The following is a 13,829-nucleotide window of genomic DNA, read 5'->3' as shown; positions in this document are numbered from 1 at the left end:
CTAAAAAAATTGTCGGCATTTTTAAAACACTTTAATATGGTTTGTTGGGCTACTTGTTTTTTTCTCTTGTCTATTTTGATGTTCTAATTTCCAGAAGGTTAGGTTAGAGATTATAATGCACGAAGATTCGAGTCGTTTCAGGTATTCTACCGGCTATGTTTCTTATGCGATTTTTCGCTTGACCGATTTTTCGTCTGACGCTTTTGACTTTTCGTCCTCAAAACGGGATAAACAGGTATCACCCAGCGGGCATTAAGTGCTCTTAGAGCCTTTCAGCTCTGTTTTCACTGTTTCAGCTCAAACTGTTTTGGAGACTTATATTTATACTTATGGTGTGAAGGGCGGTTTCTTAGAGGTTGAGGCGATTCATTTAACCCTGCATATTTTAACATCACATTTAACCCCTCTCTCATTCCACCCCTCTATCATTTCAACCCGCCAATTAGCAGTCGACATTAAAGGCATGTTTCATAATTAAGTGGATAAATTAATCCCACGTACGGTTGTGATAGTTTCATATCAAGTCGCTCGGGCCGCTGAGGCGTGGCCATGGCCCGTGAGGCATGGCTAAATGATCATATTGCTAATTTAATAATCCTTATTTTATAGAAAGATAAAAATCTGGGTGAAATGATGGAGGGGTTAAAAGATAGAGGGGTTAAATGATACAGGGGTGAATAAATCGGGGTTAAATGAATAGGGGTGAATAAATCGAGGTTAAATGATAGGGGGTTAAATGAATAGGGGTGAAAACGCGGGACACCGTTTTAATTGACTATGAACTACACAAAGAGTTTGCAAAATTAATCTCAGCACGAGTTTGAGCTGAGACTTAGACAAGTCTCTGTTCAAACTCATGCTTAGATTAATTTTCAACTTTATTAAGTTTTTATTATTACCATTGACTTGATAAATTTTTCAGTGGCCCAGCATCTTTTTTCATTCTTTTTTTGTTGCAATTCACTTAGAATTTTTGTCGAAGATTTGTGTGGTTCGCGTCATAATTTAATTAGATTATTACAAATCAACCATTTGAATGATGTTCTCTTGATGCCTCAAGTAAAAATTTACTTATAAAATGTCGAGTCATCGGAAAAGAGAACGATGTCTATCTACTAATCAGCCTCGCAACGAATGTAGGAGGTTAAATTCTGAAGGTGATATTAGGCAAACGCATTTTTTTGTATTCATTAGGAGAGTTTTGAACTAAAAGTTTTGAACTTAAAAGTTTTGAACAAAAGCTTCGTGGACATCAGGGTAATGCTAATTTAAACACTAAATGCGGTACTTCAGAATCCTCGCTATAGTACTTATAAGTCCCTAGCAATTGTCTTTACATCAAAATGAGTAAGCAAAGCACAAGTTAATGCACCATTTTTACTCCTTGGTAACATTCGTGCAAACATATTTGACAAAAATACGGAGACTAGATTGGAAAACATGATTAAATATTTCATTGCTTTATCCTAAATAGTTTTAGTTATGGGACGCAGGAAAATTCGAGAAAAATGTTAGCATGCATGCTGGATGAACGTAAAATGAATGCTGTAAAATTCTGAAGATTATATTATGATCTTTTTTATAAACTATTATCATGTAGACATTTTTAGGGACGCAGTAGGGACTTTATAGCGTAAAGTGGATTTTGAAGTACCTCATTAAGTGTTTCAATTGGTATTCGCCTAGTGTCAACAAAACTATAAAAAAAACGTGTTCGCCTATTCGAGCCTGACCTAATATCCCATGCCCTTTGAAGCAATGCCCCTTGTTTTTAGATCAAATTTAAAATTGTCTAAAATTTCCATACAAATGAAACATTCCAGAAAGTATTTTGAATTTAAAATTCGCAATTTTTGGTTGTTGCTGATGAAAAGCATTATTTAGAGAGAAGGGTTGCAGGATTCAAACATATTTTTTATTAAACTATTTTAAGAAAACCGAACTTTAGTTTGTTATGAATTGGAAAATAATAATGTTTGATTAATAAATTTATAACATGTAACATTAACCAAGTGGTTATTTTAATTTACATGTTTCAGATTCAAAAAAATTTAAGAACATTGTTTTTTCGGTCTATCTTAACTATGGTGGGTGCCAAAGATGAAAATTGTGATAATGATAAAAATTAAAAACCTTGATATATTCTGGAAGCCACAAACTCGGAAAGTCCAAAACCATCTCCTATAAACAGGATAAGATTCTTAGCCTGCCAATTCCTCGTAACAATATTCTGAACTTCTTCGATTTCATCTGCGTTATTTTGCTCCCAAAATTCCACAGTGTCGAATTTTGCTGCTCCAGGGTTAGTTTGGCCCTTTGTGTGACCTACGACAACTGTAAGAAATAAAACCGCCTGAATAATCAAACACAAATGATGATGTTCAATGTTTAAATGCATTTTGAAGAAAGATTGAACGCTTATGCGACTGTGTGGTGAGTTTTGTGTCTCAAACTCAAATTATGAAACTTAGAACAATTCAGCTTTTGCTGTGTGGCTTGAATTGAACTTCGAATCAATATGTTTAATTTGAGGAGCTGAATTTCAAAGCTGTGTGTAAGATCGTTTTGTATTTGTTTTTAATCACTGAATATTGGTAAGAATTGTGTGAAAATACGAGAATTAAAGCAAAATAAGAGCGCTGAAGTATCGACCTTTACATTGATTTTCGATTCGAAAAGAACACAAAAATATGAAATTGGTAAATGTAAAAAAATTAATTGTGGTTGTTAAAAGAGGTATTGTTTGTTTCAGAAGCCAATTAAAATTTCCAGATTAACTTAGCGTGGTTTGTTTTAAATTGGAACGAGCTGGTTGCTTTGTTTTGTTTTCCTGAAGTAATTGTTGATGCCTTGCGATTTTGGATTGATAGAGGACTTTTTCGTGCGTGCTTGAATTATGTGACCGTGTTTAGAAGGCGAACTAAAATCCTAAATCAATAATTAAAATAATGGTTTTGGCCTACATTTAAATCAATAGGAAAGTATAGGAAAACTTGAATTGGCACTATATAATGGCTTTCTTATCTGTTGAATTGAAATGTGCATGGCAAAAACGGATAAATAGTTCGCTCTCAATTTGCGCAGACGCTATTCAATTGCCGTACAAAACAAACTATGCTAGTTTGAATTAACGGCAAATATGTGACCTGGAGTAAATCAGGCAAAATTTTAAGTGAGAAAATGTATGCAAAGATGTCTCATTCAAAAAGTTAAGCTAACAATTGAGTTCAACTGCAAATTAGATGATATTTCCCACAAATGTGTCTGTGATAAACTTTTTTTGTTTGTGGGTGAGCCAGGTTTTTCGCTTTTATGGATAGATGGATAGGTACTGGTGAGAGGGCACTTTTTTGGAAGTATTGTTAAATTTGACCTTTTCATTCGATTTCAGCTGGAAATTACACAGTCACGTTATTATGAGGCGGAGGGTGGTTGCTGTTTTGAGAATGAAGAGCCCAACAAAGCCAATTTTCGATTTTTTTTTTCAATCATTTAACAGAAATTGAATCTTGTTTTGGATCAGGCAATCCCAGTTTCACGTCCCTCGTAACTTTACCTACATCTAACCTACAGGAATGACGTGACATGATAACTCCCTTCCTAATTATTTTAAACGACTGGCTAGAATCAAGAAAACAGCTGAGAAATCAAGTGCAACTGTGTTCACAACCTGGAGCAAGGAGGCCAAGTTTGACCCCCACCTCACTATCAGCAATTCACCAATACCAGTGAAGTCCAAAGTCAAAGTAATTGGTGTCACCATCGATTGTATGCTCAATCTTGGAGAACATGTAATAATCACCAAAGAGAAACTGCAAAAGCGCAATAACATGCTGAAAAAGAATGGTGGTTGCGTTTGGGGCTGCGCAAAAGAGACAGTCTCAGTGACTCACAATGTTTTTGGTCGGAGCGTTCTGAACTACGGTGCTTCGATTTGGACTTCCACAATCAGCAATACAAACTGGAACCACCTGCAAACACAACAAAACATGGCTCTTGGCACATTGACTGGCTTTGTAAAAAAAAGTCTGACATCAATGACCTACACAATTAGGATGAAATGATGCCTGTTAACGCTCACACAGAAATGTTTGCAGAGCAATTTCTAGCCAGCATTCATCAGAGCCACCATGCTGATTATAAAACAACTTCCTCAACCAGTTTTTGTTCCATAAGACCGACACTAAGTGATACTTATAGGGACCGCAAGAAACAACACACAAACAATAAAGAGCAATTAAATCGCAAAGAATACGAAAATGATCTCAAAAGTATCCACCGACAAACATGGACTCAGTTGAACAAAGACAGCCAGCAACTAGGCACACCTCCACACAAGATAGCTGAAGAAGAACAACTGCCACGAATTGCACGTATCCAATTTGCACAAACGAGAACTGGATACTGCCCCCTGCTAAACTTTCTTTAGTAGGATCGGTAACAATGCTGATAACCGCTGTCCCAAATGTGATGTAGCTCCACATGACGTTACCACATTTTCAACTGCAGTAAGACCACGGACCTGCAAGTGATTGACCTGTTGGAAAGATCAGTAGAGGTAGCTAACTGGCTGGACTTAACATCATCGGTCCAACACGACCGCACTGCACAGAATAATCCGCTTCCTTGCCGCTTTACCCGATTTTTACGGTGCCTGTCCTGGCACCTAACCCGGGGAGCGCATGTGATTCACCATGGCGTAGATGCAAAAAGGTCGCCGCACCACAAGAACGTTACCTGCGAATTGCAGTTCTGTGCGACATCTACAACAGGAGGCGTCAATTCAGTGCGATTCTCAAGAGTTTGTTTTCCCAAACTAGTTCACTCACTTCACCCCCATTACGCTTACCCTGACCCGCGCTCTACCCGTTACCCCCTTCAATTAAGCTTCAGCTATCCTCCCTTAGCTAGCTCCTGACAAAGCCAACCGCTTACACGTCGTATGAGAGCAATTCGCCCGACGTTATGTTTTTTTCTTTATTATACGACCTATTATGAGCACATGACTCAGGTCATCATCGAAGCTTTTGCCGATATATATTGAAAGTTCTGGATGAATTTCAATTATTAACTGAAATAATGAAAATTATCGTTATTTTAACCTGAATGATATACATTGAGGGATTTCTGGGGGTTTTGACTTAAAACTGGTTTTCTATAATAACACTTGTTTTGTATTACCTATTGGATTAATTGAGAATAATCTCGTTAATTTGAAAATGAAACACGAAGAACCTTGTGTTCAGAGTAAAAAGCTTGACATTTTCTTAAGCTTTAGCTTTTACTCCAAATTTAATTATCCTCGTGCTGTAGCTATACTTATGCGTATCGTATGAACCAATTTTTGACGGCTCTTCCGAAAAATGATTTCAATTTTTTCTGAATGCTTTTTTTTCGACTGAATTGATTACTGAAATCGAGCTCATATTGTTCATAAATTAAGCAAAATTCATTATGTATTATTCATAAAATTTAATCATTTTATAGAATTTGTTGACAATGAAGTCAACAAGCCCATAAGAAGGCTATATTATGCTATATATCTTATCGTTACTAATATCTTTCTTTAAAAAGTTCGAAATCAAACAATGCTTCTTTCACATTTCGTGTTGCTTAGCGGAGCCTTAATTCCTTCTCTAAATTGTTAACGTTGGTTGTATTGGTGAAGTTGGCTGCATCATGCGTTACAATGAGTGAGTAAGCGCTTGATTTTTTTCGTCATCGTCCACTGTAATGATATCATCGTTTTTTATTGAGAAAAGAAACAAGGTCATAAAAAATGACGAGGTATCGCCTGTATTGTCCACAGAAGCCAAAAACGTATGCTCGCCGGAGTAATCCTTCTGCTGTCCTGAGATAACGAAATTGGGCTATCTTTTGACATTGCGACTGAAGAAGTAACTATTTGAACAAAGTCGTTGTACGAAGTCGTCAAACAGAGTTGTTCAAAAAAGTTGTCATATTGGTTGACGTTTTTGAAAAGATTTGGTTGTTACACTTACGTTTTGAACTAGCACAATTAATTTGAAACCTTTTCCCTTGTTGATCTCCCTCCGCGCTTCTTTTGTTTTGCGCATTAACTTAGTTATGGCGTAACAAAATATGTTTGTTTGGTGTGAGAAGCCACAACATTCCACCTTGAAAATGCTATAGTCTCTTGTTCATTTTTCTCAAATTTGAGTGGTTTTCATGGTACGTCAATTTGCTTGCAGCGTCATGTAGCACAAATGTTTTAGACATTCTCGCCCCCTCCCTTTCTTGGTACTCAGTTAAGAATCTCTTCGTAAACATATACAATTAGGTATTAGGGTACGGTTTTAATAATCGATTGTTGAATTAAGAGCGATACCGCTGTTCTTGATACTGCTGATCAGACCGCTGTTTTGAACCATGCCTCTCATGCTATCTGGGATGTAATCCCGAAATCCGGGGCCGATTATCGTGTCGAGTCCGCGAAGTCCCCCAGTTGGAATTTCTTCTGCTTTGTTGTCCGATTGGGCTAATGGTCATAGCGTGACTTAATTAATTATATTTGTTTTTTGAAATGTTATGCGCCTGAGTGAAAAGTTAGTACTATTCATTAATATTTTCTATTCAATAATACGCCTTCTGCGAAAAATGGAAAACGTTACAAAGATCCAACTCACTATGAATCCGAATTCTGTAGATTAGTATGAAACTTTTCAACTGCATTGAATAGTCGTGGAGTAATTCTGTTTTGTAATTCAAATCCTTTTGACTTGAGAGTATGATTATTCTCTATTATGTCTTTCTGCATTATTTACGTACACTCTTAAGTAAGGATAATTTCTGTTTTGTAAACTGCGGTTTAATTTGGTCTAAAGTTACGGAAGGGGTCTTTAAGGAGAGAAGTTAAATTGATTGACTGCAATTCATGGATTTGTTCTGTTCTCTCTATGAAGCTTAACTTATATACTTAGGAATGTGACCGAAATAGAAGACCGGATTCTGTGGGTTGTTCTGCAGCCATGTTGATGTCTTAATTAAGGGAGATGAACTTGTGTTGCGTGATTCCGCAAACAGATTTAGTTCGTTATCAATACAAGACAAGACAAGTGATTTGTCAGTTCCTATATGTGAAATTCCTCCTATATGATTATATTATCAGCCAAGATTTTCAGGAGGCTGAGAGAAAAAGAGCTCTATCAGAGGCTAATCAAGTTCCAGAACCTCAACGTCACGGAAAAGACTCATCCTTCAATAACAAATCGACCACAAACAACTCCAACAATAGTTCGAGTCTCTTCAACTCTATCTCTAGCAATGCAAGCAGCGCTGCGAACTTGAGACCTCTATTTGTACCAGCGATACTCAGAGAGAAGTTTGCTTCATTGTCAGAGAGGAATACAGAGCGAAACATTGAGACTTGTGGAGTTCTTTGTGGAAAAATGGTGAGTTAGTGAAATTGGTGTTTTTAGATATGTTGACAGAGTTGTCGTGCGACAGAATTTGCACCCCTTTTCGACCCACTCAAGATAAGTTTTGGGGTGTTATTTGGCTTCAGGCAAAAGTTGCTCGTTCTTGAATGTGATTTTGATAAATTGGTCTCAAACGAAGACGGTTCAAATTATGTTAGTAATGTGGTCTTTTAATGCGAGTTCTTGCTTATATTTTTTATCTCGCAAATGTGACTTTTTGTCATCGAACCGGGATAAACAGGTGAAGAGCCTCACGCCTTACTAGTCTCTAACTATGCGATTCTTCGGAACTGTTGAGGAGACAAGCTCATGGTCTGATGGGCGGTTCCTTAATCTTAATCCACCACATCAGACCCCCTCCCCCCAAGTCACCCCTCCCTCACTTTGTTAAACGTGTTTTTATGCAAAATTTCAGCTTGACCGTTTTCTGGAAAATTTCATTGCTCTCTTAAGCTTTCTTTGCTCTCTTAAGCGTTCTGACTTCTCAAGTGACTTTTCCACGCTTGACGTTTCTTTCGAAATTGCTTTCATTAGAAACTAAATTTTGCTAGGAAGGAGGCGGATTGTAAGCGAGTATTTGAATTGTGCGTGCGCACTGATAGTAACAAAGCCAGGATTGCGTATTGGTTAAGGTCGTAGTCTGAATTCCGCAGCCCCCCCCCCCCCCTCCAGTCGAGACAGCAGTTAGTCCCACATTTGTCGGATATGTTTAACACCCGGCCTCATTTTCTAAGCTGCCTATTTGAGCGTTCCTAATTTTTAGGACTTGAAAAGCCGTACTTATGGGGCATCTTTTTGATCAATAATTTTTTGAAGTTCATTTTAAACAGGATGTAAAAATCAATGTCGTAAGGGAAACTCATTGTTTGGGTCAAACATCTGAACGAGTTGAAGAGCAGAGAAAAAAGAGCGTTTTTTCAATCATGCGGCTTTTTGGACAGAAAGGTAGTTGTAAAAAGTAAAAAGAAATGCTACGCGAGCACGAATTTCGTTCACCTGTGGCTTTTTCGAAGCTGTTTGTTTGGTTTTAACTTTTTTGGGTCACATAGATTTTCTAACCATAATAATAAGTAACTGTACATTTTGGAGCCTTTGACCATCTCAATCACAAATACTTTTGGACTCAATTTTGAGCTATATTGGTGATTTTACCTTTTTAGGAGCTTTTTAGTTGGTTTCGTTGCCATTTTAGCGGATTATTTTTTCCGAATTCTTTACTGTCTGAGTTTTGTTCCAAAACCAATTAGACTTTTTTTGGTTTTGGTGATTTTTGATTCAATTGATATTGATTGATATATTGATATATAAAATTGGCTAAGTTCAGTTAATTATTTTGCTTTTCTTAATAGCCGCCGCTTTTTCAGTCGGATATTGTAGCGACCCTGTTTTTGAAAAATTTGATTAAAAGCCTCCGTCAGCCTCTCAACAGCTATTATTCAGGCGCTCTCCTAATTAGTCAACCCCCCTCACGCACCCCCAGGACACTCCGCCTCCTCCTCCTCCTCCTCCTCCTCCTCCTCCTCCTCCTCCTCCTCCTCCTCCTCCTCCTCCTCCTCCTCCTCCTCCTCCTCCTCCTCCTCCTCCTCCTCCTCCTCCTCCTCCTCCTCCTCCTCCTCCTCCTCCTCCTCCTCCTCCTCCTCCTCCTCCTCCTCCTCCTCTTCTTCTTCTTCCTCCCTCTCTACTCGGCGGTTTTGACCCGCTTATCGTCCAGCCCTGGAAATCCTACCTCCTAATAGCTTTACCCCCTCAATTGCTGGACACCACATTCCACCCCTCCCCCACCTAAAGGCAAACATCTTTGAGGCCCAGCTGGGTACTACTGAAGCCAACCGCTCGACGTTTGTTTGAAAGCAATTCACCCGACGTTAATCGGTTATAGTATCAAGGATGTAAAATCAAGTGCTTAGGTCAAATGGTTGAACCAATTGAAGAGCAGAGAAAAGAAATGTTTATTCAATGATACAGCTTTATGGAGCGAAATGAAGTTTGAAAAAGTTCGGTATTTGCGTGAAATCTTTTTGACTTCTCTAGGCTAGTTTTCTGCGCTCATTCTACTCAATGTACAGCGAAATGAAGTTTGAAAAAGTTTTCGGTATTTGCGTGAAATCTTTTTGACTTCTCTAGGCTAGTTTTCTGCGCTCATTCTACTCAACTGCTTTTAAACAGCAGTTGCCCAGCAAAGCATTCTAAAATGATCGAACTCATAAAAACGAAATCAAAATTAGAAACGGGATAAACCTATGAGACTGATGTTTGTTACCATCTCTAATGCTTTAAAAAATTAAGAATGCTAACTTAGAAACTTGAGTGTCCAACTCCCAAATGACAACAAAACTGTTTAAAATTTAAACCGGGATTATGGAAATCAGTGGCGGCTATTTTTGGGGCCATCTGCAGCCTATATTTTGTGTTGAAAACATGCATATCTCAGGTTTTGATTTCTCATAGAAAGTCTCCTCGTTTTTATTCGTTTAGTAGTTCTAAAAAAATTTGAAAACTACCTAATCTCCATTTTGTTCCAACTCTGTTTTACTTTATCTTTTTTGCTCTTCGCCGATCACCTCGTAAATATAAATAGTTCGTTGGCTGATACTTGATTTCAAGCATTGGCCACTTTTATGACCTCTATATGACCAACTACGCGAAATAGCTCCAAAATAATATTTTTAAATTGAAGTTTCAATCAAAAGAAAAAGTCACTACCTAGGCCTGTACCTGTAAATCGAATCTCGACCCGTCAAAATGCGTTCGTCTCTTAATCACTTATTTTGTTGTCAGTCGATTCCGACGCCTCTAGGGGATGATTCATGTTTTTTTCAGAGCAACAATCAGTTCACAGTGACAGTTGTTGTTCTCCCGAAACAGTCGGGAACCTCTGACTCCTGCCTCACATCCCATGAGGAGGAGCTGTTCGAAGTGCTAGAGAAACATGACGTCATAACCCTCGGCTGGATCCACACACACCCATCCCAGTCAGCATTCCTATCCAGTGTGGACCTGCACACACACTTCAGCTATCAGAGCATGTTGCCTGAATCAATCGCTATAGTCTACGCACCCAGATATCAACAGTAAGTATCAAAAACTATCAATGTTGCTACAGTTCTTCTGATTAATTGATCTCAAACCAATTTTTTTTTTGGCAAATTTGGGCCCCATTGGTTTTTATGCGATTTTGCACTTGATTGTTTTTTTTTCGATTAGATTGTCCGTCCTCAAAAACCTGATTAACTGGTAAATCCCGAAGGCATAAAAGTGAACTTTGTGAAGTGAACTTAGTTCTTAGGTGATTAATTGCTCTCAAACGAAGTTTGTAGCAATTATATTAGTCCTGTGGTCTTTTTTTAATGCGATTTTTTGCTTGACCGATTTTACGTCTGACCCATTTTACTTTTTGTCCTCAAAAACGGGATAAACAGGCGCCTAGAGGGCAGGTAGCGCCTAAACTGTAGCTAGCTGCTAACGAAGCTAACTGCCCGCCGGTCGTTTGAGAACAAATAGTCCGACGTTAGTCGGTTGTTCTTTAAATTTACGTTCGCACAAGTGGCTGAGGAGGCAGAAGTTTTATGTTATTTGGACCACTCCTCAGCATACCCCCTTTTACTCCACCTCCCCGCCCCCTCATTCGCCCTTGCCTCATAGCCAGCTGCGCGCCAGTCGTTTGGGAGCAGTTCGTGCGACGCTAGGTGGTTGTTTTCTATCAATGTCAGTTTTTCTAATAACGATGGTCTGTCCCATGATATGTTTATGATGTCTGTTGAATTTAATCGCTTTCTGAATAAAGAATTATAGCAATAAGGAAAGTAAAATAATGACACTTTAATCAATTGAATTAAAAGACTTTGTGCCCAACGATTACCGAAGGCATTTTAATTAACATTTTAATTAAGACAATTTTTAGCGCGATGTCATGTGAGCTTAATAGAGCAATCACCAACTGTTCTTTGGGAAGAAAAGGTTTGACCTTGTTTAGTTTGAACTCTATCGAGACGAGACGTCTCTGAGTGTAATGTCTAAAGATTTTCTCTGTTTTATTCGAGGCAATTTTTTGTTTGGTCAGTTTAGTGTTAAGCATTGCACGCATGTCCGCTGTTATTTAGTCTTATTGCGTGACTGCATTTGTTCTGCGTGAAAGCTCATTTGCATTTCAGGTATCAGTCCTTTTCAATCACACCTCCTGGCCTTTCCGTGCTGGGTGAATGCAAACAGACGGGGTTCCACTATCATGCGAAAGAACCACCTCTCGAAATGGTATCTCCACACGTGCAAATGGATCCAAGCTTAGGACTCACAACTGTTGACTTGAGACTGTAAATTGGACTACAACACTTTGCCTAGTGATAGTTTCATTACAGCTAATCATAATTTTTGAACTAAATTCAAAAGTGATGCAATTTTAAGAATTAATTTATATCAATCTATCATCCCATTCGAAATTTATTCTCCATATAAGAATGTTTTTGATTACTATCGAGCCAAATCTTAGAGTTTTTAATCCACGGTCTTTACAGCTGGAATTTGTAAGCTGAGCGTAGCTATATTGCGGTGTTCTTGTTTCCTTTTTTTTATAGCTGCGAAGCTGTAAGCTGAGCAAAGCTATATTGCGGTGCTCTTGGTTTTTTTACGACTCGAAGAGGAGTATTGGTTTTCTCTTGGTTTTTTTTTTACAGGAAGTAGATTTGTTCACGCGGCATTTTGATCTAAAAGCGAAAGTGAGAAAAGCTGTCTTGGTGAACAGATTTTTGCTATGCGAGAGAAGTTCTTTGATCATGCGCTGCGTTTAGTGAATGACTTTTTGACTTTGAAAAGTAGTTTTTGACTGAATTGCACATACAGATAACCGTTTTTAGCCGTTTTTTCGTCTAAGTGGCCCAATTTTTTTGCTTTTAATTTGGTTTTTTGTAGAAATAAATTTTGTTCGACACTATATTGAAATGTCAACCTCGGAAATTGATACCACAGTGTTTTGCAGAGCCTGAAAATGCGTTTCAAGTTGAAAAATGGCACATAATTATTGATTTTTTAGTTAATTTTTGGCTTTTTGTATATTAATTTCTTCATTTTTGGATCCTTAAACCGTTTTTTTGTCAAAAATCAGTTAATATGGCAATTTACCTTTGATAATTCCTATACTCAACGCCTCTTTCTACCTCGATGTAATTTTGTTTCTTAAAATTGTACATATGCTAATCCGATTTTGGTAGTTTTTTTCCGATTTTCGTCAGTTTTTCGTTTGTATTTTGGTTGTAATTGCTAGAAATTGTTTTTTTGTGCAACATGAGGGACTTTAATTTCGTTTCAAAAAAAATCATCTTTTTTTGGCGTTAAGTTTTGAAAAAACAGTTAAAATTTTCATTAATGCAGTCTTAACATAAAAGTTCTTTGACAATTTTTTTTGCAAAATTTTTCAATGGTTCGTATTTAAGAATTCTGCGTTTTCCTATTCTTTGTTCTCTTCAGGAGAATAGATCTTTGTATCGCATGACTAGTTATCTTTTCTATGTCTTGAATGCTGAACAATAAAATGTATTCGTTTTTCTTGAATTTTTTCAATTGATTTTTAAATTTCAAAAGCCGTCTTTTTGTTACGGTGTTCCTTACATTTTGCCCATATTTACATTCTAGTTAGTATCATTCTAGCTTTGTCCTGGCACCTTTTTTTTCGGTATAGTGATTTTTTCAGTTGTAAAAAATGAATGATTTCAGCTTTTTATTAGATTTTCGTCATTTCTTTGGTTTGGAATTGATTTCATTCAACATAAGGCAGCACAGAGAGTTTGATAGCAAGCTTTTTCCAACATTTTCACTTATGACTAATTACTACAGCTTTCTTCCGGCCTTGGTTTTAATTTAAACGATTTTTTGCTTTTGAATATTCTGCTGCTTATGTCTTCTATCAGATTTTTTTTTGATTTGGTATGAAATCATGTTGTCTAGATTATGTACAACAAGGAACAGGTGTGTGTTGTTTTTTGTCCTAGTCGCTGTGATTAGAAGTTTAATCATAGGTGTTCTCTGACTGATTCCTAAATTTGAGCTTTCTTTTTTGAAAAGATTAACTTAGTTTCTAAGATTATTATTCGCCGTTTGCTTTCGCGATCTTTTTCAGATCAGAATCATGAATTATTTGAGGGCTATTGATAACTTTGTCAGCTTTTTCACTCTATCAGCTTTTTGACCATCTTAATTATTGGGATTTTTTAACGTTATCAAACATGTTCAATAATATAAAATTTTGCTGCATTTTGTTTCTCTTGTTGACAGTGGTTTAAGTTTCACCATTTTTTAGAGCAGACCTGGAGAGGTAGTGAGTTAATGGTTTAATACAAAAGTAAGTGGCTTCCGTTGCAATTACAGTTTTTTTAGTGAAGTTCTGAGGCTTCGAGTCGC

The 13,829-nt window shown here is 37.4% G+C and overlaps 2 protein-coding genes across 3 annotated transcripts in view; one reads left to right on the top strand and one right to left on the bottom strand.

Moving 5' to 3' along the window:
- Window positions 1–2,695, bottom strand: part of LOC142354514 (alkaline phosphatase-like) — a 6,661-nt gene extending 3,966 nt beyond the window's left edge. The window contains exon 1 of the mRNA XM_075406837.1: window positions 2,134–2,695. Within this exon, the coding sequence (XP_075262952.1) occupies window positions 2,134–2,398 (265 nt within the window). The 5' untranslated portion in view covers window positions 2,399–2,695. The remainder of the gene's footprint in view (window positions 1–2,133) is intronic.
- LOC142354515 (STAM-binding protein-like A) overlaps window positions 1–11,894 on the top strand; it is a 26,677-nt gene extending 14,783 nt beyond the window's left edge. For both annotated transcript variants that reach the window (XM_075406839.1, XM_075406838.1), the window contains exons 5-7: window positions 7,143–7,412; window positions 10,260–10,510; window positions 11,591–11,894. In XM_075406839.1, the coding sequence (XP_075262954.1) occupies window positions 7,143–7,412; window positions 10,260–10,510; window positions 11,591–11,753 (684 nt within the window). In that variant the 3' untranslated portion in view covers window positions 11,754–11,894. The remainder of the gene's footprint in view (window positions 1–7,142; window positions 7,413–10,259; window positions 10,511–11,590) is intronic.
- Window positions 11,895–13,829: the final 1,935 nt, after the last annotated feature.

This window comes from Convolutriloba macropyga, chromosome 15, assembly GCF_964194025.1.
Source record: "Convolutriloba macropyga chromosome 15, txConMacr16.3, whole genome shotgun sequence".
In the NCBI taxonomy this organism is placed as follows: Eukaryota; Metazoa; Xenacoelomorpha; order Acoela; family Convolutidae; genus Convolutriloba; species Convolutriloba macropyga.
The sequence above is the reverse complement of the archived record's forward strand: the minus strand, read 5'-3'. Positions and strand labels throughout refer to the sequence as shown.